This window comes from Rhinatrema bivittatum, chromosome 5, assembly GCF_901001135.1.
Source record: "Rhinatrema bivittatum chromosome 5, aRhiBiv1.1, whole genome shotgun sequence".
Lineage (NCBI taxonomy): Eukaryota > Metazoa > Chordata > Amphibia > Gymnophiona > Rhinatrematidae > Rhinatrema > Rhinatrema bivittatum.
In genome coordinates, this window is record NC_042619.1 from 312518268 (window position 1) to 312535012 (window position 16745).

General features: G+C 41.0%; 1 protein-coding gene across 1 annotated transcript; it reads right to left on the reverse strand.

Moving 5' to 3' along the window:
- Positions 1 to 373: 373 nt before the first annotated feature.
- On the reverse strand, positions 374 to 12738 carry PURB (purine rich element binding protein B). The gene has a single exon (XM_029604322.1). It carries the CDS (start codon positions 12444 to 12446, stop codon positions 11478 to 11480), a length of 969 nt encoding a protein of 322 aa, XP_029460182.1. The 5' UTR covers positions 12447 to 12738; the 3' UTR covers positions 374 to 11477.
- Between the last annotated feature and the right edge of the window lie 4007 nt (positions 12739 to 16745).

Consider the following 16745-nt stretch of genomic DNA (forward strand, 5'->3'; position numbering starts at 1 on the left):
CCTCTGCTTAGAGTGGTTACTAATCATACTGATATTCATAAAGCTCAACAATGACATGGATAACTGAAGAGGAGAATATATTTAACAAATCAGAATCAACATCTCAAGATATCCAAACCTTTTCAAAACCTTTTTTTTTTTTTTATTGTGCTTGCAATAGTAGCCCTTGAAGACCAGAGGAGTATGGTGCTATCAGCCAATCTTCTCATTTAAAATTCAAATATCCATTTTACAATAGAAGACTAAATTGTAGACTATATGAATGTCTTCTTTAAAAGCCTCAAGTTATTATGAACATGCATTGTAATCCACATTGAAAATTTTGATTTTAGAGAATATAAGAACATTTGAAAAAAAACGATCAAGACAATAATTTTGGTTACTTTTCCGCATACTTTATTTGTTACAAACATACATTTTTTTTTTTTTTAAATATATAGGCTGTAAAACTCCATTTCCAAAAATCTGCTATTGTAAGGAGTGCTCACTAGCATAAGGAGTTCTGAACATTACATTGTATTTTTTCCCCGGTAGTTTAGCTAGTGGTAAATCCAGGACCTGCCTTTATTTGCCAACAGCTGTCTCTAACTTGTGGCTGCATGAACTTTGCTCTTTTTTCTTTTTCTTAAAGCAGCCCTACTAGTCTCAAAGTGGGGGAGATAGTAGTACAGCTTAGTCTGGCAGGCAGTAAAGAAAGCAGGGGGGAGAGGGGGAGCTCACCCCCTCTTCTGGACAGATTTCAGTTCCAGCACTCGAGGGGAGGAGGGCACATGGGCATGGGAACCTCCAATCAATGGATGCTGAACTAGAGGATTTTTCCATCTATTTTATAAGATAGACAATGTGATTCTACTAGATAAAGTGCATAGAAAACAAGCATTTAAATACAAGGACTAAATCTTGTTCTTTAATCATTAAACAAGGCTCTAAAAATGTTAATTTGTTCTCTCAGCAGGTATTCCTGAATGTTGTTGGGCAGTTATTGGACCATTTTGGTCTTTACCTGCCTACATTTACTATGTTACCTTACTCTTCACAAAAGCAGGTGGCTCAATTTGCTATAGTTTGGGTGTGGTACTAGACAAAGAAAATGAGTCAATTCCAACTGGGATCTAATATGGATTAAGAACCCAGTTTTGAAAGCTAAATTCCAATTCATATTGATGGTCCTACAGACCCACATTAATTCACAGTAGCAACTTCTAAAGTAACTTTTCATTATGCCAAGTCCTCCTCTGGCTGAATCCCTTCTACCAAAACTTCAAAATAGCACCCTTATGAAAAGGCAGAACTGCATTTTTTTTCTGATGGCACACCAACTTCAACCTGTAGATTAATCAAAAGTTGCCCCACCACCGTTATTGGCAGACAAAGGGAGAGAATAGACATCTTGCTGTACATGTCATGTGCAAACATTGGTTATTTACTCATGGCACCCAAAAGTTATCAAAGCATTTATGCAGCTATATATTTTCTTGAGTAGATGAATGTTCCAAACTAGTGCAATAGAAATGGGACAGGTTATTTGAATTGTGTGTTCTCAAAGAAAATTGAGTATGCTACAACTCTGCTCTGAAAGTAAAATTTGTCAGTAATTCAGGATGTGATTGTGCCCTACCTTTTGTATTCTGCTCTATAGTGGAAAAAGCTTCTGGTGGCCCATATTTCTTTATTCTAAAGTTAGGGTTGAGCAGCTTCCTCCCAGAACCCATTCATGCAGGTTGGTGTTTTTATTTATTTCTCTCTTTCGTAAAAGTAAGAAATCACAAGCCACTCAAATCCTGATTTCAGCCAGATTAAAATACATGTTTTTTTCAGGGGAGTTCTGGAGGCAAGGAGAGTTCGAGTGATTTTGCTATGGGTCACACACAATAGCAGAGGGAATCTTGGTCTCACGTGCCAGGACTTCTCCTGAAGCACCGTGCAATGACCTACCCATTAGGCATAATTCCCACTCCTACTTTCTAAAGACAGCAGACCTATGACTAACTACTGCTGCCCTTGAACCAGTAATCAACTCAGCCTACAGGTTACAGCAGACTCGTGTTAATCAAGCATTCATACTAATTAGTTTATGCTTTAAACAGTAATAACAAAAGCAAATGTTTCAATGAGGGATTTCTTTTCTAATAGAGCTAGAGAACAGAAAAGGGATATCCTTGTTCTAGTTAAGGTAGTTACATAGATTTAAAAAAAAAAAAAAACCCAAGGGCAAAAAAAAAAAGAAAGCAAGCAGTGCTCTGCCTGTGAATGGAAATGGGAAGGATGCCCCAGGCAACCGGTATGTCTCACAATGCTAAAAGGTACAAAACTGGAGTTCAGGCTCCACAATCAGGATAGGATTTGAATTATTTCCAAATAAGGGCAGTATGTGTTCCCAGAAGTCACATACCTGATAAATCTTTCCTGGAGGTGCTGCATATAAGTACGAGCCCTACAGCAAGAGGCACTTCAGTCAAATAGATATGAATGCTAGAAGAAATAAATCTAGAACCATGACCCAGAATTTCATGATAGAAATTCTGCAAGACTTATCTGACATTTAATTTCTAGGGGGTGAAGGAGGAAGGAGCTGACAAATTTCAGACCCAGGACTACAGTGAAAGAGATCCCTCCAGGTTACCTATGTATAGACTCAGCCAAGTTCCACCTCAGACTTGCTCAATTGAACTAAATCACTTTATTACAGTTACTGCGTAGCAAAGCAGCTAACAAAACTCAAGATGTATTCTTTACTGACAATCCCCACCACACCTGCCTATTTGTACAGTAAAGTGCACATCCCAGGAATATCATTCTGTAATATATGCTTAAAGATTTTAACTAGTTAAAATGAGCTGAGAATAGACAGCAGGAACAGAGCAACATTTCTTATAAACCACAAAATGTTTACCGTTACCCATAAGTTTGCTTTTATACTAAAATTCCTGATAACAAATCTCAGAGAACACTATTGCATGAGTCAGCTTGTTTACTACTGGACCCCACTCATCAATGGGACAAGAGTGCAAAAGGGATGTCACTCACCAAAGGAATCCAATTTCTCTCTGCCAGCTTTACAATTTTAGGATAAGGCCCTTCCTCCACAAACTGCATGTTTTTCCTAAGCCCAATTAAATCTATCTTCTCTCACTTGACTACAGGCAATGGAAAACAGAAACCAAAGGTTATGCTACAAGTTAGACCTGATCATGTATCCCAAAAGATCACATCTGCCCTCCTCTACAGAAATGGCTATCTGCTCTATACTGCCAGACAGGCTCACAAATGTCACCCCACTTTTGATCACTTACCGAAAGGGCAAGAAAGAATTACACTGTTCACTTTTAATCTGTTTTTATGACGATTTTTTTTTCTTAGAGAAAAAACCCCAAAAACCTTTTAGGTATACTTTAAGGAGGAGACCAGCTTGATAAGGTAATCACAGACAATGAATGAAGACTATACAAGAAACCATTTACAGGCCCACTGAAGTAACAGTATTCCATCATACAGCTAACATGGATATGCTTCCAAATTATAATTAAAGAGAAGGTAACTAGGTATTTTGCAAAGCTAGTTTCCAGAGTAGTACTCCTCTTTAAGGTTTATTTTTAGATCACCAATATAGGCAATGGCAGCTTCATTCTGTGATGTCATACTATACCAGTATCTCTTTTCATAGGTGCTAGGAAGCTAAGCTATAACTACAAATTTTGCAAACATAAGCCTTAAAAAAAAGTGATTACAGAACTAGATTGGAAGGTACAGCCTAATGGCCAGATGTATTAAGAATTTTCCCCATAGACAAAAGAAATTAAAAGGGGGGGGGGGTTCTCATTTTTGTGTCTATGGGAAATATTAAATACATGGGCCACAAAATGGGAACAGTCCTTTTAGTACACCTTTCCTTTAAATGTGCAGAAGTTAAGCATGAAAGGTTCAAGTTCTTTTAAAGCACTACCCAATGAGCACCCATTTTTTTATATTTTCCAAAACCTTTCCAGCTGTGTCAGAAATTGCCTACTGCTCAATTACTACTATGACTTAGTGCAGGAGGCCAACTCCAATCCTCAAGAGCCACAAACAGGTCTTCAGGATATCCACAATGAATACACATGAGATTTGTATACGCTGCCTCCATTGTATGCAAATCCTTTATGTATTTTCAGGATCTTCTTGATGAGTATCAGGCCTGCTTATGGTTCTTGAGCAGTGAAGTTGGTGTCATAACCCAGTCTGTCTCATCGCAGTGAATTGAAAAAATGCAATTATATATATAATGGTATGTAACATAAGTGGAAAGAAATGGGAGCAGAAACTGTTACCCACAAATCAAAGCCTGGCAATGATGAAAAAGAAGCTCAAAAAACTTTGCAGCAGCAGGTACCAAAACCAAAGATATTACTCTGTTCGATACCTGTCCTCTTTAAAGAGGCTGCAGAAGCAAATCATCTTCTCCAGCAAGAAGAAAGCTTGACATTTCCTTTCCAAATCTGGACACTTCCTAATCTAGTAATCCTTTGAATTACATTAGAACTCCTCATTCCATGTCACGCTGTCTGGCTCTCAGTACATTTACACAGCTCTTCATTCAATGATCTTTACCAGTTCTTGAGTATTAAATGATTTACGTTTAGCACCCCTCCCCGCAGACAGTATTTACATTACCTACTCAGGGTTTAGACAAACTAAAATGGTTTCCATTTAAATCAGTACTTGTTTCTTCTGACCTGTTCATTTGTTCCTTGCAGCAAATAAAATACAAATCCAAAGTACATAAAACCAGTTTATATCAGAGTGATGGGGACACACTGCATGACTCTGAAAGGGACTAAATGCAGCAAGATAAAGGCTTCGACCTACAATCCAGCTGCCCCATAAGTTGTGCTGCTTTCCACAAAACCCATTAAAGGCAGATATTTGGTACCTGACATGTTTAAAAGCACTCAACATATTTACTACCGTGCCTATCAAGTAAGTGCCAGAAATAAGTACAGCGGCACTTCCACTTTCTTTCACACCACCCCCAATTTCCTTAACTCCCACAGAGAGGGACGAAGGGCTCAATGGGCTTTGGTCTAACCCAGCATGGCATTTCTACAATAAGACTAACCACTTCAATTTTAGAAAAAAAAAATACATGCATTAAAAAAAAAAATGTAGCCTATAATATCAAAAGCAGTTTTACTGCTGAAATATGCCAACCCCAGGAATTTTAGCTAATAAATGAAACAGCTTTTAAAAACCTTTTCTGGCTGACCTTTTACCTGCTCCATTTTCTACAGGGTTTCACTGCAAGATGGAAGTAGTTTAATATTCATGCTAACCTATCTAAATGCATGAAAATAAGATTAAAAAAATAAGGCAATACCTTTTTACTGGACTAGCATACATTTTTTGACTAGGTTTTGGGAGTTGACACTGATAAGATGGAGTGCAATGCCCTAACGTCCAGAAGCACATTAGGTTAATCCAATAAAAAAGGTATGATTTTATATTTGTTCATCCTTGCCATACATTGCAAATGGAAACTGCTGCAGCAAACTACAATTTCACAAGTAGGAAAGCCCTAGGGACAGGAGCATCCCCCACTCATTCCTCTTCAAAGCTAAGTATAGGGGCATCCTGATACACCAATTTTGACAATGATTAACATAAAAGGAATTACTACAAATTCTAATTTTAGCCAACTAAAATATCAAGGAATCCCCACCGGAATAGATGGAATGCTGCTCCCATTCATTTGCTGACAAAGACCAAAATGAAAAGTATGCCAAGAAACTAGTAACAAGCCACAGACCCAGCATGCTTTACACCATAGCAAAAAAAAAAAAAAAAAAGTGTCCATTTCTCAGCATCTTAACGACTGACAATTATAATTATTCTGACATGCTCTTTAAAACAAAAAAGAATGAAGCCTGCTGTGCTTAATGTCACAGCAAATGCCACAGTAACATTTGATTTTTCTTGATTAGAAGTGCTAAGAAAATTAACATCATTTGTAATTGAACCCGCATCTTCCCCCTCCCACCAATCAAGGTCCCATTGCCTTGTGAGAAATACCTGCTGAGAGATTACACTGTGCACCTGACAGTAGGGCCAGAATAAGTGTTTCATAAGAAAACAGAAAACTTTTATAAGCAATTTTGAATTTAGTTTGTTTTACAAAACTAAAAATGCAAAGTCGGTAGTCTTTATAAGTCATTTTCTAAGTTACAGACCCACAGGGTTCTGCACCTTAGTAATATCTAAAAAAAGGCCAATTTAGCCCTTTAAAATCTGTGAAATGTGCAGTCACTAATGGACCACTCAATATGAGATGACTTTTAATCAGCCTCTTGTGCCCAATTCCCTGAACATTTTTAAAACAGATTAGCAAGGGTCTGTGTAGTTTCTTTAAGGGGAAGAGATAGAATCTTTCTCAGAGGGGTGTGTGATGTTACCAATTTGCATCTGGTACTGTAGTTTGCTAAGATGGCTCCTATTTCTAAATGCATAGGAATCACTTAGTAGGGAACTGGGTATGGATACAAGGATCACTGACTTAACTAAATCCAAAACTATGGTTTATACCTGCACATCTTAAATATTTACAAAAATGTTTTGTCATAGATACTATACAAGATTTACATATTCTTTTTTACATCTGATCTGGTGGACATATTTGCATATCTGGAAACTGTAGGCATCGCTCAACTATAGGATGTGGCTTCTCAGTTAATCGATTACCTGTCCAGAATGGGCCAGTAAAATTTGGTACCAATTATCCGCAAGGGGGAAGCAAAGTTAAATTACCGGATTCATCAGGCATAGATAAGTTAGTCCAGGGGTTCTCAACTCCAATCCTGAGGACAGGCACAAATAGACCTGGTTTTCAGAACAATATGCGAATCTGATACTTTCTTGGACCAACAGAATACAATTTATACAGTCTTCTTCTCTGGGAAAGATATTTAATTGTGGATATCCTGAAGAGCAGTCCAAGGATCAAGGTTGAGAACCCATGGGCTAATCCTAGATCTCTTGCATTCAGGAATTTTAGCCTTGCTTTTCTTAACAGAAATGAGGGGGCAAATCCCAAAACTCAATGTAGAGAGTGTCAAGATCAAGCTTTCTACCCATCCCTGAGGTCATGCAGCCACCTGGCATTCTTAAGCACCCTCTCTTTCTGCAACAATTTTACAATATAAGTTAAGACCATGTTTTCTCAGAGTTTTGTTTTTTTTGTTTTTTTTAAAGACAGGCCAACTTTTACTTCTGTTTCATACATTTTTTTTTAAATGTGTGGTGGGAGGAGTCACCAGATCTCTTTCTAGACATAACCACTGCACAGATCTTACACCTGTTAAAGATTACAAAAAAAATATAACTGGTGACCAGAGCAAATGCCATATACAGCTGTGTTCATAACAGATTATATACAGTTGTGCTCATAAGTTTACATACCCCTAACAGAATTTGTAATATGTGCATTTTAAGAAACATGAATGATCAGATAAAGTCTTATTTTTAATGTGTTTCAAATTAAAACTATTATGCATCATAGAATAGCACAGTCAAACAAACCATAACAATAAGGGAAATAATAAAATGGTCCTGTTCAAACGTTTATATACTCTTGAATGTTTGGGCTGATAATATACACTGAAGTAAACACACAGATTAAGATGACAATGAAAGGTAAGTATTCACACCTGTGCCTTGTTTGACTGTAGCTAGTGTCTGTGTATAACTAGTTAATGAATTTCTTAGCTCTTCAGAAACCCTTGTACATTTCATCCAGGGGTACAATGACTTTGATGGTTACTGAGGCATGAGGAAAGTAAAAGATCTGTTAAATGATCTACTAGCAAAAGTAGTTTAATTTTATAAATCAGGAAAAGGATATAAAAAGATATCCAAATATTTGAAAATGCCAATCAGTATTGTGCAAATTCTGATCAAGAAGTGGAAAATTATGGGTTCTGTTAATACTGTACAACTGCCAGGAAAATTTGTTGGGATACAAAGAAAAATCCACAACCAACTTCTACGAAATACAGGCTTCTCTAAAAGAAAATGGTGTGGGGGTTTCACCATGCATAAGGAGCTACTTGAACAAACATGGGCTGCATGGTACAGTTGCAGAAAAAAAGCCATTGCTGCACCAGCACCACAAAACAGCCCGTTTACAATTCGCCAAAGAGCACCTAAAAAAATCTCAAAACTTCTGGAACAAAATTTGGAGTTATGAGATCAAAATTGAACTTTATGGTCACAACCATAAACGCTATGAAGAGAAACACACCATACCTACTGTGAAGCATGGAGGTGGATCTCTGCTGTTCTGAGAGGTATGAGCTACAGCGGCACAGAGAATTTAGTCAAAATTGATGGCAGCATGAATGCATCAGAAAATACTGGAGGATTTTCATTCAGCAGCCAGGAAGTTGTGCATGGGGTGCACTTGGACTCTCCAACATGACGATCCAAAACACAAGGCCAAGTTGACTTCAGTGGCTGCAGCAGAAGAAAGTGAAGGTTCTGGAGTGGCCATCACAGTCTCCTGATCTCAAAAACATTGAGCCACTTTAGGGAGAACTCAAAACATGCAATTCATGCTACACAACCAAAGAATTTACAGGATCTGGAAGCTTTTTGCCCAGAGGAATGGGCTTTACCACATGAGAAAATAAAGGGCCTCATTCACAACTATCACAAAAGAGTGCAAGCCGTCACTGACGCAAAAGGGGGCAATACACAATATTAAGAACTGAGGGTATGTAAACTTTTGAACAGGACCACTTTATTTCACCTATTACTATGGTTTGTTTACTAACTGTGCTATTCTGTGAGGCATAATAGTTTAATATAAAAAAACATTAAAAAACAGACATGTTTTTGTCTCATTCATTTTCTTAAAATGATACATATCGTACCAATTCTACCAGGCATTTGAACACTTAATGAGCACAACTGTATATGTTTTTGTCCACTTCCCAATACTTCCTAGGCAGCAGCTAATTATAGCTCATGCAGTTACTGGCAAGAGGTTATACGACCCTGTCAGTACTACATTAGAACAGGAAAATACCATGGCTAGTTACTGCTATTGCACCTAAAAAAGCCCCTGGAAAAAGGTGAGGTACTGTAACTTTGGAAAGAAATATGGGTTGCTGGCAGCAGCTAATGAACAAAACACAGAAGCAACAAAAATTCTTGGCCTTTACATTAAATATACTTTTTCATTATAAACAAGTGGAAAAAATAGGTTACAACAAAATATTTTGCTGTTTTAATTGCTGCCTCTGAATTCTCTCTTATTTAAGTGAAGTGCTTTCTGCAAACCTTGAACCAATTTCTCAGGCATAGAAAACAGAAGGGCAACGGCTGACTTGGGGCTTGTTCTCCGCTGCAAAGAACTGAAAACACATGAACAAATATATGTAAATACAGCAGGACATTATTGAAAACAGCTGCCTTATAAGTACAAAATACAGTACAAATATATGGATGTAATTGAAACATCAATACTATTGCTCCCATACAAATTTTAGGAAACATTCTTTGCACTGGAGAAAAATATTCCTAGAACAAAGTATTGCATTAAAAATATCTGATGTGGCTGTTGGAAGCTGAAAATGTGTAAAAGGACATGGATGTGTGTGTGACAAATGCAAACCGGTATGCTTTTCACTAAAAACAGTTTTCATAATTTTTAAAATAAATGTAAAACCCACTCTTCTCCCGTAGGCAAAGGCTTTGCACATTACCCCTTGAAAAGAAATTAGCAATTGAGTACATATACAAAGCCTTGTTTTGTGTATGGGTCTTGTCGCCAATAAATAGATAAGAGCTATGGGCAGAGAAATATCAAAATAAAGCAATAAAATGGGAGACAAATTAAAAAGGCAGCTCAAAAAAAAGGCATGCAGTTTTGAAAACACTTAAGATTGCTGAGGAAGTAAATGACTCCTCTGCTTAGGTGTTGCACCAATAATATCTGACACTTTGGAATGAACAGTATATAGCTAACTTATTCAATTCAAAGGTTACAGGTATAGCATGTCTCAAATACTTGTTAAGGGGTAGACAAATTATGTAGAATGAATCCATTTAAAATACAAAAGGAGATCATCCTTAAAGATCTCCTGATTTTATTCTTCAAAATAAAACTGGACAAACTTTGCCACAGCAAGTCAATGTAGAGATTTTTGGTAGTATAAAATTCTGCCAGGATGTGTATGTATATATTTTTTTATGTTTTTATTTTTTTTTAAATCCCCTCAGTCACCAAGCTAATTTGTCTTCACTTATGCTAGTTTTAGTTAAGGGGTTACAGGCTCCCAATGATCTTGTTGTTGCTTTTAACCATCCATTTTTTTCCAACTTCTGCTTTTCATTCAGTTGTGAGAATCTGAGGTACTGAGAAAATGGATTGTTCATTCAAATATTTTGTTAAACAATAACTGATGCTGGGTTCATGGACCTGAGATTTTGCTTTAAATTTATCTAAAAGTCCACTGGCTGAACCTGAACTGTATCCAAACATGTTCAAGTCATTCTTTCACAGACCAAGCTTGTATCCATAATTTCTTAAGGTGTTTCTCCCCAATGGATAGTTAATTCCCACAGAAGCATGAGGTGTCACCATCAGCTTTTTGAAAGCACTGGATTTTGAAATGTCTGATTTGTGGGGGGTCAAACTTTAAAACTCAAAAGAATCCTGGCCCTTATTTTAAGTGAAATCATCTTGATACAGACCACTCTGTTTGGAGAAGAGGGATTTTCAAATGAAGCCTCACTAATCCATAGCATTTTCCTTGAGCTGTGTGTGTCCATTTCTTGAGACACTTTTCTCTTTGCAACCTACAATTATAAATTCAATGCATCTGTGTCTGGGAAAGTTTGTTTCCCAGCAAATTTTTCTACAGAAATAAAAAGATGCTTCCCAAATTTCTTAATATCGGATTTCATCTACCCACCCCTTTAACATCCAGAGACTTTGCACAGTCCATCACCACAGCAGGTTAGAGTTCCTATGACATCCCCTCCATAGGAGGATGGCACTTCTCTTCTGAGCGATCAGTTGAGAATCCATTCTCCCAAGGTGCTGGTCTGAACAAAACACAATCCTTGGGGGACAGGAGGGAAATGGGGCTATAAGAGGAAGGTAAAGGAGATTCGAACCTCCTCCCCTAAAATAAAACTCACTGGTTTTAGTACAATTCCACTCGAGCTTTTCTTCTTCCAAAACTAGAAACATTTAGTTGTTAATTTAAATTGATTCCATTCATATTTTTCGCTTCCCCCTCCACAAAAATAAACATCTTGATTTACTTATTTTTCGTCTTGACAAGTTCATGCACGTTAAAGCTCCTTTTCATCATTTTTTTTTGTAAGGTTTTACAATTTTTACTATTTTTTTTCTTTTACGTATAACTTTATATCGGCATCTTCTTCTGAAATTCTCGTCCGGTGTTGGGTTGTTTCTCTCCCCGTTCCATCCCGGTTCTTCAGTCGTCGTCCACGTCCTCCGTCTCGGACTCATCGCCGCCCCCACTGCCGCCTCCACCCCCGCCGCCACCAGGCCCGCGGCGCTCGTACAGCTTGTCCCGCTGGCGCTCCTGGATCTCCTTCATCTCGTCGGCATAGCGACAGAAGGCGCCTCCGAACTTGCCCCAGGCCTTCAGAGGCACGGTGATGGAGTTACGGTAGCTGGGTTTCACCTCGCTCACCCGCAGGAACACGCCGTACTTGTTGCAGCCCACGTCGAAGAAGAAGCGCTTGGAGTCCACCGTGATGGAGGTGCCTTCGGGCAGCTCGCCGTACAGGCCCCCACCGGGGCCTCCCCCGCCGCCACCGCCCAGCTCGTCGTCGTCGCCGCCGTAGTCGTCGATGAGCTTGGCCAGGGCATCGCGGAACTCTATGAGGCCCTGCGCGGGCAGCGCGATGGTCTGGCCGCTCTGCAGGCCGGGCCCGCCTCCGCCCGTGCCGCCACTGAAGCCGGGCCCCCTGTTGATGGTCTGGCGGATGCGCAGGAAGCGGCCGCGTTGGTTCTCCTTCAAATCCAGGTAGTACTTGCGGTTCTCGCGCACCAGAAATTCGCTCTTGAGCGCCCGACGGGGGCCGGCCGGGCCCGACCCGTCCTCGCCCGACGACTGCGCGATCTGCTCCGGGCTGCTGGGCCCCAGCTGCGCGTAGTGCTCGATGAAGTCCCCCAGGTAGTCACGGAACTCGGCGGCCACTGCCATGGAGAGAGTGAGGCGGCTCTTGGAGCCCCCGGCACCCACCTCGGCGATCTTGATGAAGCGGCCCTTGGCGTTTTGCTTCACGTCCAGATAGAAACGCTTGTTCTGGATGTCCAGTCGCTTGGAGGCCAGCTCCTGCGTCTCCTGCTCCCGGGACAGGTGCTGGAAGCTGCCACCACCGCCGCCCCCTCCGCTGCTGCCCCCTCGCTCGCTCCCGCTGTCTCCGTCCGCCATCTTCTCCTTCTCACACCCACACTCTCACAGCCGCCCGCGCGTCCGTTATCGCTGGGCTCCTCGATCCGCTCTTTTGCCGTCTCGCGCCCACCCGGCCGCTGCCGCGAGCTCAGCTTCTGAAGGCGCTCGCGCTCCTTCTTCCCTCCTCCACCTGCTTTCCTTCCCGCCTCTCGCTCGCGCTCTCCTTCTCGTTCCCCTTCCTCCCTGGGTTCCGGCGCTTGCGCCCCTTTCGCCACGCCTACTTTCCAGCGTCCTCCCACCCATCTCTGGGTGGGATGAGCGTGCGCGCTCTCGCTCCGCTTGCAATCCTCTTGGCGCTTTGCGTCTGCGTTAATACGTAAATGATGTTGTGAGGGAATCCTAACCCTGCCTTCCATTCATTTTTTAAGGCACGTGCCTTGGGTTGCCAATTTACTCGGCTTTTTAGGATAGGTTAATCTGGTCCTGGTTTTACCCTATTAAATGCATGGATTTATGTTCCAGAAACAGGACTATAACTTCTGTCTTGCACTGGGCCTAAACCCAGAACTGTCTCTCCGCTGGGAAAAAAAATGGAGCCAATTGGCATAAGAGTAGAAAAATTGCCATCGTGGCTCATACCAAAGATTTATAGAGTCCAGCATCCTGTATCTAACAATAGTTAGACTGGATCTCTAGCAAGTAACTGGCAGATTCAAAAGAGTACATCCATTTCCTGTTGCTCACTATCAGGGCTAAGCTGTGACTTTACCCAAGTCTACTTGTCTAAAAATTGTTAATGGATAATTCTTAGCTAGATAGACCTGGGGAATCTCAATTTTATAATAGCCTCAGTGCATGGGACATATTCAGGGCCAGTGTTTCCATTAGGCGAACTAGTTGGATGCCTAGAACACCCGCCCTTAGGGGGGCGTCAAACCTGTCAGCATGACCTCTATGCTGCCAAAGATAAAGAGAGACCATGGTGGAAGACAGAAAAAAAGAGGCCTCCATGGAGCCTGTTCCACCAGCGACCAAAGACAAGCAGGAGAGAGGCCTGGAAGGTTGTGGGTGGAGCACATTGCACCCATGGCCAAAGACAAGCAGGAGGGATTCGGGTGGAGCCAATTCCACCCAAAGATGAAAAAGAGTGAGGCCCGGGAGGGCTGCAGGTGAAGCCCACCTGTACCTGAAGATGAAAAGACAAAAAAGGAGAGAGGCCTGGGAGGGCCTTGGGCGGAGCACATCCCACCTACAGCTAGCAGAAAACAAGAGAGGTCTGGGCAGAGCCCATTCTGTCCTTGGCCAAAGAGAGAAAGGAGAGAGGCCTGGGAGGGCCTTGGGTGGAGGCCATCCCACCCGCTGCTGAGAGAGATCTGGGAGGGCCACAGGCAGAGCCCATCCTGCCCTTGGGCGAAGATAGGAAGACCAGGGAAGGCTGCCTATGAAGCCCATCCCACCCACAGCAGAAAATGATGGGGAGAGGCCTGCAGTGAGAGAGCAACGGATGGGGGCTGCTGCTGTCACATGTGCTTAAGGGGAGGGGGGAAGAGGAGAGTCAAGAGAGTGAATTAGTATATGTATGTGATTGAGAGCATGTGTGGAGACAGCATATATGAGTGTGACTTTAGAGCAAGTGTGTTTGTGATTCAAAGCATATGTGGAGTGTGTGAGTGTCACTGAGTGCATGGAGGAATGAGTGAAAGTGTATGTGTGTGTGATTGAGAGCATGTGTGAGTGTGATAGAGCAGTTGTGCGTGTGATTGAAATCATGTGGAGAGAGCATGTGTGTGTGTATATTTGCATATGGATGTGATTGAAAGCATGTGTGTGAGTGTGACTGACACATGTATGTATTTGTGATTGAAAGCATGTATGTAAAAAAGCATGTGTCTGTGGGTGAGAGAACGAGAAAAGAGAAAGTTTCTATGCAACAACAGCTCCCCAGCCACCACTAATCCATCACAATCTCAGGGTATCTGGAAATCAAAAGGTCCAAGTATGAAGAGAAGAAGATAATTAGTTTTATCCTTATCATTTTTAATTATTGCTTTGGCTGTTATTTGACGTGTCTCCTGTATTGAAATATTTTATTGGTATTTGGAAAATGTTTACAAGTTTTTTATTTTTGGCACTTCATCAGCTGTCTTGAAATTTTCTGTTTATTAGGATGATTTTGCTAGTATGATTAATTATTTATATTTCTTGATTTTTTTTTTTGTTTGATATTTTATGAGGAATTGTGATGTTTCTGTTTTTCCATTGTTGCACTGTATACACAGTCTGGCTTCTTGCAGTTTCCAGTTTACTTTTTTGTCTGCACATTTCTATTTATATTTTATGATCTCTTTATTCTGTATTTGGTGAGGGTCTGTCCTTGTTCTCTAATTGTGATCTAGGTGAGCTATTCTGCTAGCATGTTGTTTATGTGTAGGGTTCTATAGCACCTGACTTGTTCCATTTTCCTACTAGGAGGTGTATTGGTAATTTAGCGCCCAGTGTAATATTTGCAGTATTGCCTTTTCAAAGGTAGCCTTGTTACTGTTTGAATGCTGGTAGTTAATGCTGTTTTGACATGGGAGGTTTATTATATTATAATAGTAATTCCATTTACTCTAGGCTTTCTAAGGACCAAGCCCACACTCAACATGTGTTACCATAGGCCTAATATCATATGAGTTCCAATTTCTTCTTTACAGGGTTTTCTGGTTGGCACCACAGCAATGCATGTAAATATAGGGATGGATTTTCGAATGTGCAGGTGCGCACACATAGATGCACCAATTTTCTAACATGCGTGCGCCACATCCACATTAGAAAATCCATGCGCTGCATGCACATGTGCACTGGATTTTATAATCTTCGCGCATATGTGCAGGCGGCACACGCAGGGGGGGGGGGGAGGACTTTTGCAATTTCCACGTGGTGATGCATTCCGGCCTTCCCCAGTTTCCTACTCCCCTACTTAACTTTCCTTCCCCTCTCTTCCCCACCTCCTAAACCCTATCTATTCTTTTTTTTTTGTTTATTACTTACTTCAGGGCCCAACCTGAAGTAAGTTGCGCGCACCTGCAGCCGAGTCTTCGGGACAACGATCAATGGTGCTGTCCCGTCCCGCCCCTCCCTGCCCAGAATACATCCCCCCGGCCTGCCCCTTTGAAGAGGCCCGGCACTTATGCGCGTGGCCGGGCTACTTTGAAGATTTGCCCAGCACGCGCAAGGCCCGGCCACATGCGTAAACACCGGAAGTTTACGTGCGTAGGACTTTTAAAATTCGCCCTATAATATACATGTTGTTGTAAATAATGTTTTTACTTCAAAAGACTATACTTTATCATGTAAAATCTGTTATTATAAATGCAATTTTTTATTTTAGTTATGTGTGTGTGGAGGTTGAGGGGAAGCACCAAGCTATATGGTTCACCAAGAGTGCTTAACACTCCTGCATCGGCCCTGGAATATTTCTAATTAAATCTCTTTTCTCTATAATTCAGGGTATGGCACAAACCAAGATTCCTGGATAGAGAGGTTGGGGGTGGAGTGTTCTCTGAGTAGTTCTTTAGTTGAATGAGAGTAGTAGGATGAATAAGGGTAATGGGCTGCAAACTTAGGCCCTGACAGATGAGCAGACTAGATGGGTCACATGGATGGGTGCATGAGCAGGCTAGATGGGCCATACAGTCTTTTTCTGCTGTCATGTTTCCATGATGTAATAAGTTATGGATGGCTGTGTACACATTTTTGTGTGTGTAAATTTACTCCAGAATTAATAAGGAATTTAGCACACAAAAAATGCACACAATCTTGAGTAAAAACGTGCACACACATTAGCGTTTCTCCATGCAAATCCCATGTTAAGGCATCAGAGCTATTTCTGCCTGATGCAGGGAGGTGTATAACTTTAACTCATATTTTCTTAATGCTGAAAATTTAACTCCTAATCAGGGATTAGCAGTGGTCCTCCACCCAGTCCTCATGACTCACACAGCCAGTCTGGTTTTCAGGATATCCACAATGAATATGTATGAGATAGATTTCCATTCAATGGAGGCAGTGTATACATTGTGGATATCCTGAAAACCAAACTGGCTAGGTGTGTCCCAAGAACTGGATGGAGAATCACTGGTTTATGGGACTGAACCAGGGGAGCCCTGTATTCAGGTTTTATGTGCATAAATTGTGTTTTATTCTCATAACATGTTTTCTGTGTAGAGAAAATGGTTTAGGTACATAAATTCTGGTTTTATGAAGGCTTAGCATTTTTTCTGCACATATTTTTGGGTTAGTGTGCTTTTTTAAACCCCAAATGTTTTAGCATGCTATTAGCTGTTAGGTTTTGTA

Coding starts and splice junctions, on each gene's coding strand:
- PURB (XM_029604322.1), bottom strand. CDS start 12,446: ATGGCGGACGGAGACAGCGGGAGCGAGCGAGGGGGCAGCAGCGGAGGG.